The following is a 26,904-nucleotide window of genomic DNA, read 5'->3' on the forward strand; positions in this document are numbered from 1 at the left end:
CCCAACCCATACTTGCGAACAGGCCCGGCCCTAACCAATCTGGCGCCCTAGGCAAGATTTTAGGTGGCGCCCCCCCACATCGGAAGTGAAGTGTATATACTCACAAGAAACCGAATAGCTTTGTCTTTGACCTTTTTTTTTACTTAAAGAAAGCAAATTAACAATCAGAATAGTTAACAAGATAAAAAAAATATGAATAAATAAATGAATGCAAAAAATAAAAAATGAATATATGAAATACAATATTTTTTACATACATATTGCTTAATTAACATTAATGATGTGCACTTTAACAACTAGGCTTACAACTATACCTAATATATAAAGGGGTGGAAAAGTGACTGTTACCTGCAGGGCAAACATTAGCTAACCAGAAGGCAATAACAATGTAAACAAAAAACACCTGCTTAAAAGATCTAATACAAATGTCCCTGAGGAATGTAAGGTGGGAGTACTGTAATTACCTAACGTTACATTATTATTTTCCATAACAATTTAGCCCCCTCCACAATATTAACCCGACGTTAAAACAGAACTAGCTACTTATTGATTAGCAATTGCCGAATCATGTAACATTAGCTTAATGCTAAAAAGCCAGGTTACTATCACATTCTGTAACAGACAAATAATTTCATGTAGGCTAACGTTACCTAGCTGCTACCTCTGTCTTTTTCTCGTTTCTCCTCCTCTTCTTTTCTCTTTTTTCTTCCCTGGGCACCTGACAGTTTTGGCCGTTTTGACATCTTGTGTTGATTTTTTGATGTGGTGACGTCCAAAAAGAGTCATGGTACGGGAAGGGAGGGGGCGCACCGTGCGGGGGGGGGGGGGGGGGGCGTAATATTGTAACAAATAATATTTCTATTATATAGGCTTTACTTTGCATTTTAATTAACGTGGGATTATTTTTTTGTATTTAGAAATAATAGTACCAACTTTTTTTTTTTTTTTCTCCAACATTTGTGGCACTGGCGTGGCGCCCCCTGATGGACGGCGCCCTTAGCATTTGCCTATACGGCCTATGCCACGGGCAGGCCCTGCTTGCCAATTAACCCTCCCGATTTTCAGTGCCCCTCCCGAATATCTCCCGGGGCAACCATTCTCCCGAATTTCTCCCAATTTCCACCCGGACAACAATATTGGGGGCAGTGCCTTAAAGGCATTGCCTTTAGCGTCCTATCTCACCTGAAACCTTCCCCCCTTTAAAAGCCGCATACTGTCCAGGCGGCCGCTTTTCCTCCATATATACAGGTAAAAGCCAGTAAATTAGAATATTTTGAAAAACTTGATTTATTTCAGTAATTGCATTCAAAAGGTGTAACTTGTACATTATATTTATTCATTGCACACAGACTGATGCATTCAAATGTTTATTTCATTTAATTTTGATGATTTGAAGTGGCAACAAATCCATCCATCCATTTTCTAAGAAAATCCAAAATTCCGTGTGTCACAAAATTAGAATATTACTTAAGGCTAATACAAAAAAGGGATTTTTAGAAATGTTGGCCAACTGAAAAGTATGAAAATGAAAAATATGAGCATGTACAATACTCAATACTTGGTTGGAGCTCCTTTTGCCTCAATTACTGCGTTAATGCGGCGTGGCATGGAGTCGATGAGTTTCTGGCACTGCTCAGGTGTTATGAGAGCCCAGGTTGCTCTGATAGTGGCCTTCAACTCTTCTGCGTTTTTGGGTCTGGCATTCTGCATCTTCCTTTTCACAATACCCCACAGATTTTCTATGGGGCTAAGGTCAGGGGAGTTGGCGGGCCAATTTAGAACAGAAATACCATGGTCCGTAAACCAGGCACGGGTAGATTTTGCGCTGTGTGCAGGCGCCAAGTCCTGTTGGAACTTGACATCTCCATCTCCATAGAGCAGGTCAGCAGCAGGAAGCATGAAGTGCTCTAAAACTTGCTGGTAGACTGCTGCGTTGACCCTGGATCTCAGGAAACAGAGTGGACCGACACCCCCTCCATCCCTTACCCCCCTATCTCTCCAATTCGGAGGTCTCAAGGTTGGCAAGTATGCCCCAACCACCGGTCCGTGACACATTTTCTACCAGTCCGCAGGGAAACGATAAATAATTTATAAACGACTGCATTTTCTCCGACTTAACTTTCGCCTGTCCCACTAGAAACGCCAATAAATAAGCTTGTTTGTACTGTAGATGCACAATAAAGCTCCTGATAGGAAGTTGCCATTTGATATATTTGTTATAACTTTGTGACATGATACAATGCACATCAATGAACATGTTAGATATAAACGTGACAGATTGTAGCCAAAGGCTGATTTCCATCTGCATTTCATTGAAAAGAAACAAGTCCAGGGCTCCCACTAATTCAACGTCATAGTGAGTTGTATTTTTTATGCACTTATTTTTGATGTATTTATTTGGCACAAGTGGAAAGCCGGTCCCTGAAAATACAGCCTACTACATTAAACCGGTCCGTGGTGCAAAAAAGGTTGGGAACCACTGGTCTATCGTTCACAATCATTATGAAAGACATGACGACGGATATATATATTTTTTAATGCATTCTAACTCGTAAATAAAAGTCTGCGGGGCCAATAGGAAGTCCTCTATTCGTCCAACATCCAACAAGCGCAAACGATACTCCACTTACATTTGGGGACTTGAATATTAACAAGTATTAGTGATATTTAGTGATGGGTTGATGAGGCGTCATGAAGCTTTTCGACACATTGCAAAACTGTATTGGTACTGTGTCGATAGTGTGTCACTAAATACTGACATCTGCTGGACATTAAAAATCCCTACAGGCAACCTATGGACCGACTCAACTGACACTGATTTTATGACGTAATATATACAATAATATAAACCAAGTCATTGTATTTCATTTAGGATTATTTCATATCTTCATTTAAATAAAAATATATTTTTATCTTTTTTAGATGGTCAATAAATAATGTGAACATGTGTCATAACCTGGAAATCTAAGAGAACGTATTGTGAATGAGGATGCTTGTGGACTGGGATTTTTTTAATTTTTTTTTTACACATTTTTATTTAAAAAAAAAAAACAGTTTTTCCAACGTATTACATTTTAGACGATTTCTCTTCTTAGTTATTATTTCTCCGGCTGTAGAAAAGACCCGCTCACGGGGCACAGAGGAGGCATCAGTGCGACAGTTCGCGTATCGGTCACGTGACAGAAACAGCTCATGATCGGTCACGTGACTTTCTAAAAGCGGTACGCGCATCGACACAGGGTTTGGCTCTGTGAGCTCGACGCATGCGCCGATGCATCGGTGTTGCCGGACCCATCACTAGTGATATTGTTATTATAAGCGCTAACACAGACAAACTATTTATAGCGGCGCCATTATCACGAGCTTGTGTGCCGATGTTTACATCATCGACTGATCAGCTGCTTCCTTGCTTGTGAAAGTTTATTGTAGATCATAAATCATACCTCACCTGGATAGTAGAAGGATGAGAATGTATTTCAACAAATTGGTACACTTTAGAGCAATTTAAACTTGGCAATGGCGAGAACGGCCCTCTTTTCTTTGCAAGGATTATGAGGCATTCTTTATCTAAATGGGAATATAAAACATTGTAGTAGTCAGCACACGAATGACAGCAGACATTGTACAGTAAGTGATGTTTTATTATGTTTGTTGGCTCTCATGAAATCTGCAGTGAGTAATCAGCAGAGGTGGGTAGTAACGCGCTACATTTACTCCGTTACATCTACTTGAGTAACTTTTGGGATAAATTGTACTTCTAAGAGTAGTTTTAATGCAACATACTTTTACTTTTACTTAAGTATATTTATAGAGAAGGAACGCTACTTTTACTCCGCTACCTTTACTCCGCTACTTTTATCTACATTCAGCTCGCTACTCGCTACTAATTTTTATCGATCTGTTTATGCACGCTTTGTTTGTTTTGGTCTGTCAGACAGACCTTCAAAGTGCCTGCCTTACTGGTGACGTTTCACTTCGTTCCACCAATCAGATGCAGTCACTGGTGACGTTGGACCAATCAAACAGAGCCAGGTGGTCACATGACCTGACTTAAACAAGTTGAAAAACTTATGGGGGTATTACCATTTAGTGGTCAATTGTACGGAATGTGTACTGTACTGTGCAATCTAATAATAAAAGTTCCAATCACTGAATCAAAAGTGTGAAGGAAAAAAGATACTTTTTCATTCCAACCGTACATCCCGTCAAAAGCCTAAAAACTGACCGCACATGAGGATGTTCCTGTCTTCACAATAAAAGTGCCGCTCCATCGCGCCTGCGCTTTCAAAATAAGAGTCTCCGAAAGCCAGCGCAAACAAGCTAGCAAGCTACGGAGTTTGACGCCAATATATTTCTTGTAAAGTGTATAAAAACGAATATGGAAGCTGGACAACTAAGATGCCAAAAACTCACCACTTTCATGTGGTATTAGACAGAAAGGAGGAACTTTTCTTCTCCTCCATTTGAAAACGTGGACGTTATCATCACGACTGTCTGATTACAATCAACACAAGTCATCAGAATCAGGTAATACACCAACTTATATTCTAGTCTTCATGAAAGAAAGGAATCTATATGTTAAACATGCATGTATATTCATTAAAACACCTTTAACATGTAAACAAAAACAGCAAAATAAATACATATAAATTATATACTGTATATATCAATGTATATGTATGTATATATCAATGTATATGTATGTGTGTGTATGTATATATATATATATATATATATATATATATATATGATATGAGTGTGTATGTTACTCAGTACTTGAGTAGTTTTTTCACAACATACTTTTTACTTTTACTCAAGTAAATATTTGGGTGACTACTCCTTACTTTTACTTGAGTAATAAATCTCTAAAGTAACAGTACTCTTACTTGAGTACAATTTCTGGCTACTCTACCCACCTCTGGTAATCAGTGATAAAGAAAAAGAAAAAAAAAACCCTGATGTTTTTAAAATAATGCACGGCGTATGCTTAAAAAATTATCAAAATGTGTAAATATTAAATGCTATTATAAATGTTACTACATAATATATATACTTACATCATGTATATAAAACCATAATGGAGATGGTTGGATGTTTTTTTAAGCGCTTTATAGGCAGAATAAAGCGACTCCTATAGGTTCCAAACTGATTTTTGATCGCATTTATTTACGAGTTAGAATGTGTAAAAACATGTGTTCTTACTTACATAAGGATTGTGAATGATAGGCAAAATTGAAAGAATCGCACTGCCTGTTTTAGGCTTCAGTTATTAGTTCACATCAAATATTCCACTTTGGAAAGTTTTTCGGGAAAAATGTTGCATCTTTTTTGTTTTTGCCATAAAAAATTGGGTTTTCTTTAAGGAAAAAGCAAAACACATTATTTTTTTTGATGAAGAGAGGTAGATAACAAGTTGCTCTCGATCGGAGTGTCAAACTCATTTTAGCTCAGGGGCCGCATGCAGGAAAATCTATTACCACGTGGTCCGGACGGGTAAAATCATGGCACAATAACTTAAAAATACAAGTATGACAACTTCAGATTGTTTTCTTTGTTTTACTTAGGCCCAAAATTGAACAAGTACATTCTGAAAATGTACATATCACAAATAATCCTCTTGACAAAACACTTAAGTTAGTTGAACATTCTGAGGAAAAAAATGGTGCAGTTTCAAAAACACCATGAAGAACACAATGAACTTAGACTTCATTTAAGTGTATCTACAAAGCAGTTTAACTTTAAGTCACAGCCCATCTAAGATTGAATAAAAACAAAATAAAGCTTAAATTAAAACACTTATGTATCAACTACCTAATTTCCACATATTAATCCTGTGCTAACTCAACAAACTTTACAAACTGAGGTAGAAACTATTCAAGAGTTACTCTCTGCCTTCTAGGCATCGCTGTGTATTGATAGAAAAATAAAAGCTGCGCAATGTGTGAACAATTTCAACAAACCAACAATAAAAACTTCAAAAACTGACAGTATTGCAGTAAATCACACACCGTTCACTTTCTTTAAATTTGCACAGAAGACAATCATTTTCACAGAACTATATGAATGAGCAGTGTGTCATGTAGCATTTTAAGTTGTTTATTTTACTCCTCTTTGTTTTACATTGGGTCAAGGAGGAGTCACAGCCCTGCTTTAGCTCTTGCTTGGTATACTTGCTCGCCCCGGTATAAACTAGTGGCTTGCCTAACAGAATTACAGTTGCGACATCCAGTGGACACATTTAGAACAGCAGTTTCTTTAGTTTAAAAATGCAGCTTAATTTTACACTTTGCAAACTCATCTCACGGGCCGTATTTAACCTGCACCGCATGTTTGACATCCCTGCTCTAGAGATTTAACCTTGGAAATTTTTATATATTTATGATGTATTTTTTTTTTTAAATTTGTTTTGTTTTATTTCCTCTAAAACCAAACCCGACCCAGCAACATTCAGAATAGCAATAAACAGAGCAATTGAGGGGACACACAAACATGACACAAAACTATCCAAAAGCAGTCAAACAAAAATGACTATTATCAATATCAATATTAATAACAATTCCAACATAGCAGTGATTAGAAATCCCTCATTGACATTATCATTATAGCTGTTTATAAAAAATAAAAACATTAAAAAGAAAAAGAAAAATAGTGTCACAGTGGCTTACACTTGCATCGCATCTCATAAGCTTGTGTCCAATATTTTCCACAAAGATAAAATAAGTCATATTTTTGGTTCATTTAATAGTTAAAACAAATTTAAATAATGGATCCCATATTCCAATATATGACTCATTATTTTCTAAGCTAAATGCAGTTTTTTGATGTATTTTTAAAAATTTTATGAATGAGACCCTTCCGGGTCCCCAGGTCCAAACGTGAGGAGAGCCCTGAAGGTAAGAAAACAACTATATATTGTATTGGTTTTCAAAATAAAAATTACCAAAATGGCCCACGCATGCTTTAATTTTTCAGCGCGGACCTTCAGTGGAAAAAGTTAGGACAGCCCTGCTTGACACACACTACTCTACAATATATTAATGTGTTACTGTGATGGTCTCAAGCCGTCGTGTGGGTTCCAAGGACCATCAAGCAAGGACATAGCTGCGGGCAGGTTTAGACTTCTTTTATTCTTTCAATAAATCTTCGTCGTCGGTCGTGTCGCTTTTCAGCTCCGCCTCCACCTGCTCGCTTTGCCGTTCGCTTTTCAGCGTCAGTGTCGTCTGCCTTTCACTCTCGTTCTCCGTTGCTCTTGCTCCGCACGTGCTGGTTTCTCCCCTCCTTCTCCCCCGTTGTTCTCTGCTGCCGCCCTTTTACACACAGAGGGGATTACTCAATTGTGCCCAGGTGCGCGATCCACGCACCTGATCTTGTTTGCGGCGTCGAACCTGGCTCGCTCGCCGTCCACACCTCCTCGCCGCCACCTTAGAGCGGGCTCCAGTGTGCCCTGCCTCGCTGTCGGACTGCCGGCCCCGCATCTCCACAGTTACTTTGTCTATTTTCTTGTGAATTTCTCATAACTCTTTGTAGACATTTTTGTAGGGTTGTACATTCTGTGAGGTACAGTATGAATAAGTGTGAGTCTAGTTTTACCATGAATTGATTAACGTGGACGCCGACTTAAACAAGTTGAAAAACTTATTCGGGTGTTACTAGTGATGGGTTGATGAGGCGTCATGAAGCGTTTCAACACATTGCAAAACTGTATTGATACTGTGTCGATACTGTGTCACTAAATACTGACATCTGCTGGACATTAAAAATCCCTACAGGCAACCTATGGACCGACTCAACTGACACTGATTTTATGACCTAGTACAGTGGTTCTCAAATGGGGGTACACGTACCCCTGGGGGTACTTGAAGGTATGCCAAGGGGTACGTGAGATTTTTTTTAAATATTCTAAAAATAGCAACAATTCAAAAATCATTTATAAATATATTTATTGAATAATACTTAAACAAAATATGAATGTAAGTTCATAAACTCAGTGAAGCACAAGCTCAGGTTTGTCACTAAAATGTCTGTCAAAAAGAACTGTGAAAAGAAATGCAACAATGCAATATTCAGTGTTGACAGCTAGATTGTTTGTGGACATGTTCCATAAATATTGATGTTAAAGATTTTTTTTTTTGTGAAGAAATGTTTAGAATTAAGTTCATGAATCCAGATGGAGCTCTAATACAATCCCCAAAGAGGGCACTTTAAGTTGATGATTACTTCTATGTGTAGAAATCTTTATTTATAATTGAATCACTTGTTTATTTTTCAACAAGTTTTTAGTTATTTTTATATCTTTTTTTCCAAATAGTTCAAGAAAGACCACTACAAATGAGCAATATTTTGCACTGTTATACAATTTAATAAATCAGAAACTGATGACATAGTGCTGTATTTTACTTCTTTATCTTTTTTTTTTTTCAACCAAAAATGCTTTGCTCTGATTAGGTGGTACTTGAATTAAAAAAAAATTCACAGGGGGTACATTGCTGAAAAAAGGTTGAGAACCACTGACCTAGTATATACAATAATATAAACCAAGTCATTGTATTTCATTTAGGATTATTTCATAACTTCATTTAAATAAAAATATATTTTTTGTCTTTTTTAGATACAGTCAATAAATAATGTGAACATGTATCATAACATGGAAATCTAAGAGAACGTGTTGTGAATGAGGATGCTTGTGGACCTGGAATTTTTTTTTTTTTTACACATTTTTTTTTTTTTTTTTTAAAACAGTTTTTCCAACGTATTCAATTTTAGACGCTTTCTCTTCTTAGTTATTATTTCTCCAGCTGTAGAAAAGACCCGCTCACAGGGCACAGAGGAGGCGTCAGTGCGACACAGTTCGCGTATCGGTCACGTGACCAAAACAGCTCATGATCGGTCACGTGACTTTCTAAAAGCGGTACGCGCACCGACATAGGGTTTCGCTCTATGAGCTCGACGCATGCGCCGATGCATCGGTGTTGCCGGACCCATCACTAGGTGTTACCATTTTGGGGTCAATTGTACGGAATATGTACTGTACTGTGCAATCTACTAATAAAAGTTTAAATCAATCAGTTTTCCTTGAAACGCTTGCTCATCATTTGTCTGTGTCTGCAGGCTGGAAAGAAGACGTGTGGCCACGTGTCTGTTCCAGCAGAGGGCTCTGTCGGGGGCGGACGCCATCAATGCCCTCAGACCGTTTTACTTTGCCGTCCATCCCGACTTCTTTGGTCAACATCCCAAGGAGCGGGTACGTTGCCTGGGTTAGGAAGTGACCACACGGGACCGTAACTAAACTCACAATCTAGCCCAATGACACAACAACACACACAAGGTGTGTAACTGCTGCCGTAGCGCGAGGGGGAACATTAAAACACGTCATAAACCACAACGACATGTATATGCAACTAGAAGCACAAAGTATCATGGAAACTCGGGTGGCGGCAACCGTCCATCAAAAATATAAAACATTCTCATGCATTTTAATCCATTCATCCGTTTTCTACCGCACCTGTTCAAGACGTCGCATTAATGGTAAGAAGTATTTTATTCATTATTGGTTAGCTTCAGAATAAAAATGTTATTAACAGGAATAACAGGCGTGTTGTACTCTAATGTTAGTCTTACTTAAAAATGCACACATTTAGTTGTATTCAGTGTTAAACAACATTATATGGCTCTCACGGAAATACATTTTAAAATATTTGGCTTCCATGGCTCTCTCAGCCAAAAAGGTTCCTGACCCCTGTTGTAGACTATAGTCTTTACTTCTGTCGCTAGATTTCCGCGACGAACAGTAAGAACTGCAGCGAGCATGACCTCCCACTTGCTTTGCGCCGCTGCTCCAACTGTACTTTCTCTCCTTAAAAGCTGCCACTGTACTCTTAATATTTGCACATTTTGTAGATGGCTGTCCGCGGAAGGACGTCCATATCGCAGACAAGCTGCCTCCGCTCCAGACAATCCTTTTTCAGCAGTGCTGTTTCGCTGATCAAAGTCCTTTTGCGGTGGACAAAGTTTCAGTGAGCATGAGTCAAGTGCATATATAATAGGATATATAACCCTAACCCTCATTTTAAGGTGTGCCGGTTTTTATTTTGCCTTGTCGGGCCATCCACAATCAATTACCGTATTTTCCGGATTAAAGCGCGCACTGGGAATTAAGCAACACCCACAAAAATTTAGAAGGAAAAATATTTTCCATATATTCGCCGCACCGGACTATAAGCCACAGATATATACCTTGTGAAATAAGTTATTTACATAGAAATATTGTATAAATCTTTATGTACATACCTTAATTGTTTGCAACCAGTGTCTGTAACACGGCACTAAATATACTAACACAAACACTTTCTTTCTTTCTTTCTTTAGTTTATTTCGAACATGAACACACTTACATCATAATACATCACACAATTTCATATCATTTCATTTTACATCATGCCCGAAAAGGAGTAGGAAGAAGCAAAGCTTATTTAATCCTACCCCTTTCTCACTTCAAGCGTTTACAAATATATAGAATCATTTACTGACCTTTTATATAATAAAATAACATCTATGAATTAGTATACAACAGTTTTGTAATATGTAATTAATTAATTAATTCAGTCATTATTAACATACTGAGATACTTTCAACCTTATTTTCAATAAGGTTGAAAGTATTTCTCATAATTCTTCTTTTTTGTACTCTGCAAGCACTATTATTTTGAACAACCTCTTAAACTGGATCATATCAGTACAATTTTTAACTTCTTTACTTAATCCATTCCATAATTTAATTCCACATACTGATATGCTAAAAGTTCTAAGTGTTGTACGTGCATATAAATGTTTTAAATTATTTTTTCCTCTAAGGTTATATTTCTCCTCTTTAGTTGAGAAGAATTGTTGTACATTCTTTGGTAGCAGGTTATAGTTTGCTTTGTACATCATTTTAGCTGTTTGCAATTTTACCAAATCACCAAACTTTAATATTTCTGACTTAATAAATAAAGGGTTTGTGTGTTCTCTGTATCCAACATTATGTATTATTCTAACTGATCTTTTTTGTAACACGGTTAGCGAATGTAGCACTCGTAAACATGTTAGCATATTAGCTAATGCTAATGAAGCTATCTTCATTTCATTACGATAGCACGTACAAATATGCATAGAAACACTCCTACAGACATCGTCACACATTGGACGGTTTAGTAAGTATGAATTGTTTTAGTTGTATTGTAAAACTTACAAACGTTGCTTGGAGTGATGAATGAAGAATCCATACGAGTAGAAATGCTATGGACGATTTTACTTTCGGTTTAAGGCATAAATATAGGAAATACATTTTCAACTTGCAAAAGCTGTGGTCAGCAAACTCGTCCAAAAGATGGCGCCAAAGCACAAACACACCATTTCAGTGCGTTGGCATGTGTTTACTTCTCCTCTCAACAAAACGATCAAATTGTGCAGTCTCGTCTTCCGACCCCGCCTACTCTGTAACGATTGATCAAGGGTCGCGGGTCAAAGGCTGCCTCACATTGGCCCAGAAGCCATCAACCAAGAATATGTGCAGACTGGATGTTGTGTGCCAGAACATGTGGCTGCAAGTTGAATTGTCCAACGTCTGTGTGCCATTTTTGATTATTTGGTAATGTTTTGCAGGAAGTGAATGAAAATTCCTTAAAGGGATTAAATGGCTATTTGGAAAACCTTCAGAAGCCTGGCTCACGTTTTGTTCAGCCAGTAAAGCTGACATTTTATGTACGAGACACAAAGGACAACAGTGACATCCGTGCTTCAGGTAGACCTTTGTTTTGGTAGACATTTTCATAACAAATCTTTGTTGATAGACATTTTCAGAACACATCTGTGTTGGTAGACATTTTCAGAACACATCTACACTGAACAAAAATATAAACGCAGCACTTTTGTTTTTGCTGCCATTTTTCACAAGTTGAACTCAAAGATGTTAAACTTTTACTATATACACAAAATACCTATTCCTCTCAAATATTGTTGACAAATCTGTCTAAATTTGTGTTAGTGAGCATTTCTTCTTGGCCAAGATAATCCATCCCACCTCACAGGTGTGGCATATCAAGATGCTGATTAAACATCATGATTATTGCACAGGTGTGCCTTAGGGTGCCCATGATAAAAAGGCCACTGTGAAATGCACAGTTTTACCACACAGCACAATGCGACAGATGTCGCAAGTTTTGAGGAAGCGTGCAGTCGGCATGCTGACTGCAGGAATGTCCACCAAAGCTGTTGCCCATGAATTGAATGTTCATTAGTGATGGGTTGATGAGGCCTCATGAAGCGTTTCGACACATTGCAAAACTGTATTGATACTGTGTCGATACTGTGTCACTAAATACTGACATCTGCTGGACATTAAAAATCCCTACAGGCAACCTATGGACCGACTCAACTGACACTGATTTTATGACCTAGTACAGTGGTTCTCAAATGGGGGTACGCGTACCCCTGGGGGTACTTGAAGGTATGCCAAGGGGTACGTGAGATTTTTTTTAAAATATTCTAAAAATAGCAACAATTCAAAAATCCTTTATAAATATATTTATTGAATAATACTTCAACAAAATATGACTGTAAGTTCATAAACTCCGTGAAGCACAAGCTCAGGTTTGTCACTAAAATGTCTGTCAAAAAGAACTGTGAAAAGAAATGCAACAAGGCAATATTCAGTGTTGACAGCTAGATTTTTTTGTGGACATGTTCCATAAATATTGATGTTAAAGATTTTTTTTTTTTGTGAATAAATGTTTAGAATTAAGTTCATGAATCCAGATGGAGCTCTAATACAATCCCCAAAGAGGGCACTTTAAGTTGATTATTACTTCTAGGTGTAGAAATCTTTATTTATAATTGAATCACTTGTTTATTTTTCAACAAGTTTTTAGCTATTTTTATATCTTTTTCTCCAAATAGTTCAAGAAAGACCACTACAAATGAGCAATATTTTGCACTGTTATACAATTTAATAAATCAGAAACTGATGACATAGTGCTGTATTTTACTTCATCTTTTTTTTTCAACCAAAAATGCTTTGCTCTGATTAGGGGGTACTTGAATTAAAAAAAAAAATTCACAGGGGGTACATTGCTGGAAAAAAGGTTGAGAACCACTGACCTAGTATATACAATAATATAAACCAAGTCATTGTATTTCATTTAGGATTATTTCATAACTTCATTTAAATAAAAATATATTTTTTGTCTTTTTTAGATACAGTCAATAAATAATGTGAACATGTATCATAACATGGAAATCTAAGAGAACGTGTTGTGAATGAGGATGCTTGTGGACCTGGAAATTATTTTATTTTTTTTACACATTTTTATAAAAAAAAAAAAAAAAAACAGTTTTTCCAACGTATTCAATTTTAGACGCTTTCTCTTCTTAGTTATTATTTCTCCGGCTGTAGAAAAGAGCCGCTCACAGGGCACAGAGGAGGCGTCAGTGCGACACAGTTCGCGTATCGGTCACGTGACCAAAACAGCTCATGATCGGTCACGTGACTTTCTAAAAGCGGTACGCGCACCGACACAGGGTTTCGCTCTATGAGCTCGACGCATGCGCCGATGCATCGGTGTTGCCGGACCCATCACTAATGTTCATTTCTCGACCATAAGCTGTCTCCAAAGGCGTTTAGGAGAATTTGGCAGTACATCCAAACGGCCTCACAACAGCAGACCACGTGTAACCACACCAGCCCAGGACCTCCACATCCAGCAGGTGCACCTCCGTGATCGTCTGAGACCAGCATCCCCTGCTGCAACTATTGGTTTGCATAACAAAACAATTTCTGCACAATCCGTGAGAAACCGTCTCAAGGAAGCTCATCTGCATGCTCGTCGTCCTCCTCAGCGTCTCGACCGAAGTGGGCAAATGTTCACATTCAATGCCGTCTGGCACATTGGAGAGGTGTTCTCTTCAGGGATAAATCCCGGTTTTCACTGTTCAGGGCAGATGGCAGACAGCGTGTGTGGGAGAGTGGTTTGCTGATGTCAGCGTTGTGAATGGAGTGGCCCATGGTGGGGGTGAGGTTATGGTTTGGGCAGGCGTATGTTATGGACAATGAACACAAGTGCATTTTATTGATGGCATTTTGAATGCACAGAGATACAGTGACAAGATCTTGAGATCCATTCACCCTCATGTTGCAACATGACAATGCACTGCCCCATGTTGCAAGGATCTGTACACAATTCCTGGAAGCTGCAGTTCTTGCATGGCCAGCATACTCAGCGGACATGTCACCCATTGAGCATGTTTGGGATGCTGTGGATTGGCGTATACGACAGCATGTTCCAGTTCCTGCCAATATACAGCAACTTGGCACCGCCATTGAAGAGTGGACCAACATTCCACAGGCCACAATCAACAACCTGATCAACTCTATGCCAAGGAGATGTGTTGCACTGCGTTAGGCAAATGGTGCTCACAGCAGATACTGACTGCTTTTCTGACCCCCCCAGACCTTCAATAAAGCAAAACTGCACATTCCAGAGTGGCCTTTTATCAGAGGTGTGGACTCGAGTCACATGACTTGGACTCGAGTCAGACTCGAGTAATGAATTTGATGACTTTAGACTCGACTTGACAAAATGTAAAAAGACTTGCAACTCGACTTAGACTTTAACATCAATGACTTGTGACTTCACTTGGACTTGAGCCTTTTGAATTGACATGACTTGACATGACTTGCTACTTTCCCCAAAACCCAAAGATGAAAAAGTTATTCGGGAGCGCTCCGTATTTTTCATTGTGTACTTGTCTATCAGCGTTGCGTGTGTCAGCTGGTGTGCTGTCAGTACAACAGCCAATCAAATTAGATCTACTTTGTTTTCATCACACAGCATTCATCCAATCAAATTGCAGGAAGAAGACATGTCCAAACCACACGCCAGTGAACAAAAAATTATACCTAAAATAATTTTGTTTGGGTATAAAAATTACGAGGTGGTCAACACAAAACGGTTTGCAGTATGCAACACATGCGGTTCCAAAATTACTGATGGAGAGGCAACAACTTCCAACTTCGTCCGGCATTTGAATGCACAAAGAACGGTAAGTTTTGAATGTAAGATAACGTTTATTGGCTAAGTAACGTGACTTTTATTTGCTGTGTAGTTAAATCAGTGAGGCTGTAAACTCACTGCTAACGTTATAACGTTATTGCAAACACGGGAATCTGTTGCAGTTCACTACCTTATTCATACTTTTTGTTCAGTGATTTTTTTTAAGCAGGGTTACGTTAGTCAATATATCACACGTAACGTTAGACGGCGGTCAGCAGCACCGCGTATTTTAGCCACCTAAAAAAAGACAAAAATAGTAAAATAAAGGTCAGTTAAAATGTATACTATATTATGAATATGTGTACCGTTTTAGCTAGCTTTCTGACATACTGTTGGTTGTTTACCTCAGTGGTCCCCAACCACCGGGCCGCGGCCCGGTACTGGTCCGTGGATCGATTGGTATCGGGCCGCACAAGAAATATATATATATTTTTTTTTTCTTTTTTTAATTAAATCAACATAAAAAACACAAGATACACTTACAAGTAGTGCACCAACCCAAAAAAACTCTCCCCCCCCTTTTGTTCTGGGCATTGAACATGAAGACTCTTCCTTCACTGTTCCGAGTGGCCATGAGAGTCTTGGCAGTGCCTGCCTCCAGTGCTCCAGTGGAGCGAGTTTTCAGCCATGGTGGCATCATACTACGCCCCCATCGTGCACAAATGACTGACAGACTCTTGGCTAATTTGGTCTTTTGCAAATGCAATGCAGCATAGGGCCCTGACATATAAAAAGTACAACTTTTTTGTTATGTTCACGTATATGTCATGTTTTTTCAATGTTAACACTTTTGTACAAATAAGTACATTTGCACTTTATTTTTCAATGTGTTTGTTCTGTAAAGGAATGAGTTAATGTTTAAAATGACTGGTTAATAGTGCTATTATGAAGTGCAATGTCAGCACAATTTTCTTTCCTGCAATTTAAAATGCACTTGTTTTAATAAATAAATACAGCGTTTGAAAAGCATACACAATCTGTGTTAATATATTAGTCTGTGGTTAAAAGGACTTGAAAGGACTCGAAACTCAAAATGCAGGACTTAGGACTTGACTTGAGACTTTCCAGTCTTGACTTTGGACTTGACTCGGGGCTTGCCTGTCTTGACTCGGGACTTGACTCGGACTTGAGGGCAAAGACTTGAGACTTACTTGTGACTTGCAAAACAATGACTTGGTCCCACCTCTGCCTTTTATTGTGGGCAGCCTAAGGCACACCTGTGCAATAATCATGCTTTTTAATCAGCATCTTGATATGCCACACCTGTGAGGTGGGATGGATATTTCTTGGCAAAGACAAAATGCTCACTAACACAGATTTAGACAGATTTGTCAATATTTGAGAGGAATAGGTTTTTTGTGTATATACCAAAAGTTTTACATCGTTGACTCATTAAAAATGGGAGCAAAAACAAAAGTGTAGTGTTTTATATTTTTGTTCAGTATATGTTGGTAGACATTTTCAGAACACATCTATATTGTTTTTGACAAGATTGTAATCTTCTTCTTTTCTTGTAGGCTTCCGTTCAGTGACATTTGTGCTGCATACAGATGATGTCCTGAGCACGGTGACTAATGTGTTGAAGTCCTGCAGTCTGCCTATGGAGCACATGAAGGGACTTGAATCGGACGCCGGAGCCGCCAAAGGTCCGTCTGGAGGGACCGTTCCTTTTTACAGAGCCATCAAGTGGGACAAGAGCTACTACACCTTCACTGGCTTCGCAGACCCTGAGGAGGAACTGCATCAGGCCAGAAGAGTGGAGCCTCGGCTCTGGTATCATCTTCTTACTCACATCCTTTTTAGTAAATCTTTATATCTTTTTATCTTCAGGGCCCATACATGATTAAAGCAGTCAGTGTATAGCTTATAATGCAGTAGAGATTTATGACTGATAAAGTGTGATGATATTTCTCGTTTTGAGAAAAACTTTCTCGCAGGAAGAACTCAGTCAGATTGAATTTTTTACCAGTCATACTTGTCTAGCAAGGGATTGGAACTGGACTTTAAATGCTGTACGCCACAACAACCTGAGAGCTAGCGAACAGAGCACGCCTATATGCGTTAGGCAGGGCTGCTCTCCTTCACTTCAAGGGGTCCTATTATGCAGAGCCAACTTGTCTTACCTGTTGCTACCTGTTTATCTGTATTTGGGAGCCCCGTAAACTCAGAAAATTCAGATTCAGGGGGACACTTTTGTCTCTTTCCAAACCAGTCGTTTGGAATTTGGTACTTTGCTGACATCAGCAAACATCTCCATACATGGTGTAGGTTTATTCAAAGGCCTTTGTTTGAACCACCATTTTCATTCATTTGTAGTCCAAAGTTGTACTCACTAAGTTCTTTCTTCCTCTCTATCTTCCTGTTGTGGGGCAGACTGGGTCGTACATGCACATGCCTGCTAACATCCTACACTGTTGCCATCTCTAATAACAATTAGCATTTGAATTCTGGAACATAAGCTGCTTCTTTTTTCCTACACTTTGACCCAGGCCTGGCCCTCACCAATCTGGCGCCCTAGGCAAGATTTTAGGTGGCGCCCCCCCACATCGGCAGTGAAGTGTATATACTCACAAGAAACTGAATAGCTTTGTCTTTGACCTTTTTTTTTTACTTACAACTATACCTAATATATAAAGGGGTGGAAAAGTGACTATTACCTGCAGGGCAAACATTAGCTAACCAGAAGGCAAAAACAATGTAAACAAAAAACACCTGCTTAAAAGATCTAATACAAATGTCCCTGAGGAATGTAAGGTGGGAGCTACTGTAATTACCTAACGTTACATTATTATTTTCCATAACAATTTAGCCCCCTCCACAATATTAACCCGACGTTAAAACAGAACTAGCTATTTATTGATTAGCCGAATCATGTAACATTAGCTTAATGCTAAAAAGCCAGCTACTATCACATTCTGTAACAGACAAATAATTTCATGTAGGCTAACGTTACCTACCTGCTACCTCTTGTCTTTTCTCGTTTCTCCTCCTCTTCTTTTCTCTTTTTTCTTCCCTGGGCACCTGACAGTTTTGGCCGTTTTGACATCTTGTGTTGATTTTTTGATGTGGTGACGTCCAAAAAGAGTCATGATACGGGAAGGGAGGGGGCGCACCGTGCGGGGGGAGGGGGGTGGGGGGGCGTAATGTTGTAACAAATAATATTTCTATTAAATAGGCTTTACTTTGCATTTTAATTAACGTGGGATTATTTTTTGTATTTTGAAATAATAGTACCAACTTTTTTTTTCTTTTTTTTTTTCTCCAACATTTGTGGCACTGGCGTGGCGCCCCCTGATGGACGGCGCCCTTAGCATTTGCCTATACGGCCTATGCCACGGGCCGGCCCTGCTTTGACCCCTGCAGCTTATCAAAGATGTGGCTTATTTATGGATTTTGTCTTCGCTGACAGTCATAATGCAAGTAGTTTAAAAAAAAAAAAAAAAGCAAATACACTAAATAGGTGTTATTGTTTGTGCTATGGCGCCATCTTTTGGATGAGGTCGCTCACTGCAGTGCTGCATTGCCCTTCTGTTTAGACTGAGCTTTCAACTCTTCAGTTTTCTATCCATTCATAGTGTTTCTACTTGTATGGATCCTTCATTCATCACTCCAAGCAACGTTTGTAAGTTTTACAATATATCTAAAACCATTCATACTTACTAAACTGTCCCATGTGTGATGTCTGTAGAAGTGTTTTCATGCATATTTGTACTTGCTAGCATAATGCCCTTTTCCAGCGCAGGAACTTTTTCAGGAACTTCCCCACTTAACCAGGTAAATAAAATTCCCCCTGTGTTTCCACCAACAACTACCAAGGTAGTAGAGATGCGCGGATAGGCAATTTATTTCATCCGCAACCGCGTCAGAAAGTCGTCAACCATCCGCCATCCACCCGATGTAACGTTTGATCAGAACTGCACCCGCCCGCCATCCGCCCGTTGTTATATATCTAATATAGACGATGCAAGGCATTAGTGAGGCATACCTGCCAACTACTCCGGTTTTCCCGTAATTCGTACGGTTTTCATCAACCTATTCCGGGTTACGGTTGCAGTGATAAAAAATACGGTTTTTCATTAATTAAAAAAAAAAAAAGGGTGAAAACTACGCGAATTGCACCTTGTGCAGACAAGATTTTTCGATCGGACACGGAGGAATTAGCGATGTAAAAGACCACGTTGGGACAAAAAAACACAAGTCTAATGCCGTTGCTAGCGATACAAGTGGAAAACTTTCAACGTTTTTCGTCGCTCAAACAGATTCTTTGGATGTGATAAATGCCGAAGTTTTATTTACGGAGGCAATAATTGAGCATGGATTTCCAATCGCACTGGCTGATCACATGGGACAGTTAAATGTTTGTAATGCAACCTTTAAAAATCATTACGCGGTGATCGCGGTCCCAAAAATAAACTTTTCTTGCATGATAATGTCCAGCTTTATATTACTATAGAGTCCTTTTAACGAATGAGTTTGATGGTTTATCACAAACCTTAAATGAAAGAAGTCCTTTGTTCTCCTGCACCATGCATGCGCTTTGGCCTTGCTTCGTGTTTGGTGCGCAATCCTGTCGGCTGTATTTCACAGCACGACATACTGTTAAAAGTGTTTATACTATTTATGCTTTCAAGTCCAAGTTGAAGAAATCTTGTTAAATGTTGACAGCATAACTACCAAAATACAGAAGTATGTCCTTAATATTTTTGCAGTGCTATTTCTGTTGAAAAGTTCAAATGATTACATTAGAGATGTGATGTGCCACTTTTCAAGTGTCTGATGGCTTAAATTAATTTTCATTAATTTTTCATATTTTGAATTCTTTTGAAAGGCTTACAAAAAAACTACATTTGAATTGTAATTCCATGCTATTGACAGGACTATTAATTTTAATGAAGTTAGCTTACCATGTTTACAGTATGATAATTGTGATAGAAATGTGAATTTTAGGCACAGAATATTTTTTACAATTGAACAAGGCAGTAGATTATACAAGCTTGGACAGAAAGTTAATAATGACACCAATTTTTTTTTTAATGGAATTGTTTAGTACTGTTTTACCATTTGTTTACTGTAAAAAGTGTTTATACTGTTTATACTTTCAATTAACAAATTGAAGTCTTGTGAAAGGTTGACAGGATAACTGGCATTGACTGTCAAAATAATTTCAAACTATTGAAGTTAGCTTACAGAATAAACATGCCAATCAACCCATATGATTTTTGCTGTAATATTTTTGTTTTGAAAAGTCACTGTGACTGATAGAAAAGTGATGGTTTTAGCAACATTTTAACCTGTCTGAATGCTAATAATCATTTTGCGTCGGGGGGCGAAGCCCTGAACCCTCCACCAGGACTTTGTCCTGGACCTACCGGGGCCTGCGGCCCTTGGACCCTGGCTACTAGGTTTTTCTGATTTCAAAAGTTGGCAGGTATGGTGAGGTTATAAAGCTTTTGCCTGTTAAAGAAAGGAGACTGATCCAATGCAGCACAGACTTTCGCGTGCCACGCTGTCACGACCCAGACGCACACCAGTGCGCAATCATATGGGAGCCGCGCTGAGCGCACCTCCAAGCGCGTCTCGCCAGGTATGGGCCCGACGATCCAGCGCCATCCATTTTCAGGGCTAGTTGATTCGGCAGGTGGGTTGTTACACACTCCTTAGCGGGTTCCGACTTCCATGGCCACCGTCCTGCTCTCTATATCAACCAGGGTGAGCCCCACCCCTTTCGTGAGCGCACTGCGCGCGGAGTGACCCCTGTTACGCGCCCCCGGCAACAGGGGTGGCGGGCAGGTAAGCTGCGCGGGCGGAGCGCGCGGAGTGACCCATGTTACGAGCCCCCGGCCACGGGGGTGGCGGGCAGGTAAGCTGCTTACCTGCTGCGCGTGACGCCGGCCGCGGCGAAGGCAGACGAGGCGGGGTGTCGGTGCGGTGGGCGCGGTAGTGACCCTGGACGTGCGTCGGGCCCTTCTCGCGGATCGCCTCAGCTACGGCTCCCGGTGGGGCCCTCTCGGGGGAAGGGGCCTCGGTCCCGGACCCCGGCGAGGCGTCCCTTCTCCGCTCCGTAAAAGTGTCCATCTCTTTTCTTTTCTTTTTCTTCTGTTGTGGCATATGCAGCAGGTGCCTGCTCATTTTTCGTATGTGGGTAACAACATTTAACTATGTATATATATTTCCGAATTGGTTTAACTGCCACCCGCCTGAATCTATTTAAAATCTAATTTTTTTTAATTTCAATCGCCCGACCAGCGGATAAAATCTAATTTTTTTTTATTTCATCCGCCCGATCCGCGGATAATCCGCGGACTCCGCGGTTGAGCCCGCAAACCGCGCATCTCTACAAGGTAGCTTTAGTTTTTCAGGAACCTTGTGGAGTTCCTCCTAGCTAGGTGGGACTTTTGGGCCAGGCTTTGCTGTCGAATGCTGATTGGTTGAACACGGTTGGGGCCGTTCCTAAAAAATATTTTTTTAAACACACGACCGCCATTATGAAGTATATGCGGCAACTTGTTTATTTCTTATTTCTTGTGTATTTCTATTACAACAAACTTGACAACGGAGAAAAAGAAGAACGTAAGGAAGTTTCGACATGCAGGAACTTTATGTGGGGCATCTTTGTTCTGAAAAACACTGAGCAGTAGAACTATCTCTGTGTTTTTACTCAGCCGTAGTATTTAAACTTTATGCAGTTTATTGTTTATTTTTACAAACTTAATTTCAATACGCGAAGTGGACGGACTCTTTTTAAACATATTTATGGAGGAGTATTAAGCCACACTCGAAGCAACATCCTCAGCTGCTTATTACTCTGACTTGGTTGGATAAAAGTGAAATAAAGAAGGCAGCACACAAGTGGAACAAAGATAAATAACATCAAATATTAACTATTTACTTTATTACATGTTGTAAAAGTAGTCATTGACACACCATTAGTTATTAACCTCAACCCCAGTGAACAGAATGCTAATGCTAACAAGCCGATTTGTTTGTGTTGTCGGAGTGAGATAAACATTTGTTATTCATATTTTGTTATTTATAGATAAACACTGACATTTATTATTTATATATTATTTACTGATAAACACTGACATTTATTATTTATATTGTTATTTACAGATAAACACTGATGTTTATTATTTATATATTGTTTTTTTGCAGATAAACATTGACATTTATTCATATGTTATTTACAGATAAACACTGACATTATTATATAATGTTATTTACAGATAAACACTGACATTATTTATATAGTTATTTGCAGATAAATGCTGACATTTATTATTTATGTAATTTACAGATAAACACTGACATTTATTATTTATATATTTGCAGATAAACACTGTCATTTATTATTTATATATTGTTATTTGCAGATAAACACTGACATTTATTATTTATATATTGTTATTTACAGCTGAAATGGACCAAAAGGATTCGCCTGATTCTCATGAATTCATCATTTACCGTGAGGATGACTTTCTTACTGTTGGACATTGCGAACAAAAGCATGACTTTTTATGAACAATTTGGTACACGTTATTTTATAAATCATATCGTTTTGTATATGATTGCTTTGTATTTCTTTTACTTTTTAGTAAAAGAAGTGTGACCTAATATTGTCTGTTTATTTACATGGGACCAGTGTAGAAGTATTATAAACCACTCCTCCATGCGTCATCATCCTGATTTGTGTAAACTACCTGAACTGTGAAATGCGCTGGACACACAAACCACACACTTCTACAGGAACCTATAGATCCAGGAACTGGAGGTTCCAAAAACCTAAGTTCCTGAACCTTTGGTGGAAAAGGACCTTTAATATAATGAAGCTAACGTCATTAGCAAGAGCTAATGTGCTAACACGTTTACAAGTGTCTGTGTTAGTATTATTAACTTACAATGGCGTTCTTTTTGGATTGTATCAGTTTCACAAATTCCTCAGTAAATTCACCAAAACGTCATTGTGGAGTGATTGAGTCTGTTTAGCTGATTGGATAGCTAGCTCCCGCAGCTAGTGGGTCCATGACGATGACTTCTGTTTTGTTTGAAATAGCCGTTTTACTGCCGTGTTACAGACACTGTTCGGAAACAACTAATATTTCTGTGTAAATAGCTCATTTCACACCGTATATATCTGCGGCTTATAGTCTAACGGCTAATATATGGAAAATATATTTTTCTTCTAAAATTTAGTGGGCATGACTCTATAGTCCGGAAAATACGGTATATCTGCCAGTAGACTTGATATGGCAGCGCTGAAATCTACAACATGGCTGATGGCGTGGAGACGCAGATCCACTCTGTTGCCGAGTACTGCACACCTGCTTGGTGACATAGTTTGTCCTGGGCATGACGTTAAAGTGCATCCGGCAGTGGAGGCTCCTCTAAGGGGTCTTGGGGCACTAGGAGGTTAACCCCTTTACTACTGGTACCCCAGGTGGCCCTTGGCAAAAGCCTAGTACCTGACTGCCCCCTAGCCAGGGATACGGTGAAGACCTCAACGGCGGAGCAGGCGGAAGACGGTAGATGTAAGAACCACCACAACGGCTGCAATGGCGGAAGAAGGCACCCCCACATCCATGCGGGCCCAGTTATGGGGAAATACCAACCCAAGACCTCAACGGTGGAACAGGCGGAGAATGATTGCTAACCCTATGGAGCGTCACAACGGCTGGGATGGCGGATGAAGGCTGCAGCAGAAAAGGGTCCCCAGTCGTCTTGGACTCCATGCCACTGGACCCTGACCCGGATCTGTCAAGGATCGTGTGGTGACTGTCTGTGCACCAGTCTCCCCACGTTAAACAAAGTCACGCACAGGCATCCTCCATAAAGGGATACCCCCTACCAGGAGGATCGTCATACTCTCTTCGAGTGACTGCCGATGATGATGACATAGTGCTCACACTCGTCTCATAGCTAAGTCAATTAACGACACTTTGCGCTTAATAACTGAATGCCACACCAGTGTCCCACACCAACAGACAATCTGTTTATATTAGAAGTCATCCACCCATCTGAGCTTTGTCATAAGAGAACCACACTGTCTGTAGCATGCCGAGCACTGGACCTTGGGCATCTTCTGCATGAACGGCTCCTGTCTCCCCCTCTTAGAGGACATTGGCAGGTTAAATGGAGACACCCATTTGTCCCTGCTGCACTGTAATTGCTTAACGACCTTAACCAGTCAAGCACCACTGTTGCATACTGGGCGGATTACAAATGGGACATGGCGTGGCAAGAAAACTCTTCCAGACTCCATGCTTTCATCCCATCACCACCGGGAATATGCTTTCCCAGTCCCCCTTGGGTCAGGCTTAACCGCCTCGGACCTGGCGTTGGCCTCTTCCGCTCAACCATGAGCAAATAGGGTATGGCTTCCACTTCGGCCTGTGAGTGTGGTGGACCAGACTGCAGACCATGAGAGGATAACATCCTGCCCCATATATCGCCACCCTAATGGGACTGACAACTGTGGACAGGAAGCTGGTCAGTTGCCTGACAGACACATGCCCCGTTCTATAGTGGTTTCACACCCTCCTTAACAAACATCTTTCTCCAAACGAAGAAGAACTGCAGACTAATAAACAGATTTCATCTGGTGCAGATGTTAGCTTTGGAAATTAATATTGATATGGTGATTCCAAATGTATTTCCTTAGAATTGAATGATTCCATAATTTTTTCACTCTGCTTAATCTAAAAATTAAACTGACTACCACAATTTATGCTATTGATTTATTTGATTGTTTCTAAAGCCATTTGTTAGTTTTGTGTCATGTCTCTTATCTGTTCTTTGTATCTGTAAATCTAACAACTGAATGAACATCGTCCAAGTCTGGTGATCATGTAGTGGAAGAGGATTCCAGTGCAGGATTAAAGAAGTCTCAGATAAAAATTGTGCTCACACTAAATATTGTCAGTCTGGATATGTCCTCTGTGAGGTGTACTCCCTTGTATCAGCTGTTATCATAAACTGTTTATACAAAGTGTGTTGTACGTTGACTTATTTCAATAGATGGCCAATCTGTACTGCTATACAAGTTGTACACATACAACTCTAAAGTACGTCCAAGTTTAGTACACAGAAGTACATTATTGTATATATACTCTTATTAAAGGGTTGCTGAAATGCGATGGTTGTATTCACATCTGTGTACTGATGTACGTATTCTCTTTTCTTTGGCAGCTTGTGGCTTCAAAACAATGAGCCGGAGGCTTCAAAGAAGCACAATGAAAGTCTTCCTCGGAGGGACGAACTGAAACGATTGAAAGAGGAACTGTGCCGCAAATTTGACCTGGCTGACATCAGGTACACTCACCTTTGTTGCAATGTATTTCTTGCAAACAACATCAAATACCTGGGGACTATCGAGAAATTGTACTGTTTCATGTTTAACCTGCTTTGTGAAATGTTATATTTTTGATTTTTGGAAGGGATGCTACAAAAGCACCATCTACGGACCAATACAGTTCTGAAAATATGAAACACCTTCTCGACTGAGGGAAGAATTTAAATATTTAATCCACACCAAGACTTCCATCCAAAAACACTAACTACTGCTGCACACTTTCAACATTTTCATCAGATATGCAGTTTTTACACATATTGTTCACTGCAAATTCAGTTAGCGAACTTTTGATTGACACCTCACTGACACAAAATCTGTAAACTTCTGTGTGTAAAAAACATCTCTTCTAACTATTTTCAGTCTTAAAGATGAACACACAGAATTGTAAATGAAATTGTGAAAACTCTTGACAAGCTGCTTGATGGGTGGCCTTTAGTCACGTAAGCAAGGAATACACTTGTGATTTAGGGCTATATAAATAAACATTGATTGAAACATTGAATGCAACATAGAATGTTGTGCCTTAGAAGTTTCTTAAAGTTGATATGTCTTTGGTGACCCGTGTTGTTTTGTTAAACAGCTCATGGAGAAGTAAAAAATGAGTCAGTCAAATACATTTTTGAAGAATTATTGTCAGATTTCAAAAGGGTTACTTAAAACTCGAGCTGTGAACTCATTTAGTTTTCCACTTCATACCTACAAACTGGTCTTTTTGAAAACAAATGACCTGAAAAAAATCTTTGTTTTTCATTAGATTCAAACTTATATTTATAACTAATAAATACAGCTGTGTTCTAACTCTGAGCGCTTGAAGGGCATCTTTATATTTAGAATTACATATGATTTTGAATTCCAGAATTCTACAGGATAAAAAACTGTTGATTACAGGTCTATGGATATTCTCATTCATCCAGGTCATTGTAATCTCAGGTCTGTCGGTTGATAATGCTCCTAATAACACCTGCACTCATTTGTAGGCAAAAAACTGGGAACTGAACTGATAATGAACCACACAATAGATGGGAGAAAAATTTGTCCAGCAGAATTCTTAGCCAAACAGAAAAATATGTATTGACAAAAGGGTTTAACTTTGTCATAATTCCACAGCAGGTTCCTACAATTGATTTGATCACAGCAACGGAATCAGCCATTAGGAAAAACAACCTAACAGAAACCATTTAGGTAGCTGGTGAACAGATCACTTCCACCATTTGGTTGAAAGAAAGTCAGAAACAGAATGTTGAGCATGTTTTGGGACGGTGACATCAGCTGTGTTGTACAGGTGGCAGCGCAGCTGGGGCGTGGCCCACAGGTACTCTCAGCTTCAGAGCCTGAGCCGATTGTCAGTGCAGAATCTGGAAGCCATGATGAACCTACAAGGTAAAAACTGAGCCTATGGACTGCAATTGATCTGTCTTTGTATATCATAACTAGGCATAATTTCTGCTAAAGCTGTGTGACCTTTTTAAAC

The 26,904-nt window shown here is 39.4% G+C and overlaps 1 protein-coding gene across 2 annotated transcripts in view; it reads left to right on the forward strand.

Moving 5' to 3' along the window:
- The window catches only part of tcaim (T cell activation inhibitor, mitochondrial), a 37,368-nt gene that overhangs the window by 2,662 nt on the left and 7,802 nt on the right, over positions 1-26,904 (forward strand). For both annotated transcript variants that reach the window (XM_061983124.1, XM_061983123.2), the window contains exons 3-7: positions 9,109-9,241; positions 11,640-11,778; positions 16,603-16,858; positions 25,271-25,393; positions 26,716-26,813. In XM_061983124.1, coding sequence (XP_061839108.1) covers positions 9,109-9,241; positions 11,640-11,778; positions 16,603-16,858; positions 25,271-25,393; positions 26,716-26,813 — 749 coding nt within the window. The remainder of the gene's footprint in view (positions 1-9,108; positions 9,242-11,639; positions 11,779-16,602; positions 16,859-25,270; positions 25,394-26,715; positions 26,814-26,904) is intronic.

Source organism: Nerophis lumbriciformis, linkage group LG21 (assembly GCF_033978685.3).
Source record: "Nerophis lumbriciformis linkage group LG21, RoL_Nlum_v2.1, whole genome shotgun sequence".
In the NCBI taxonomy this organism is placed as follows: Eukaryota; Metazoa; Chordata; class Actinopteri; order Syngnathiformes; family Syngnathidae; genus Nerophis; species Nerophis lumbriciformis.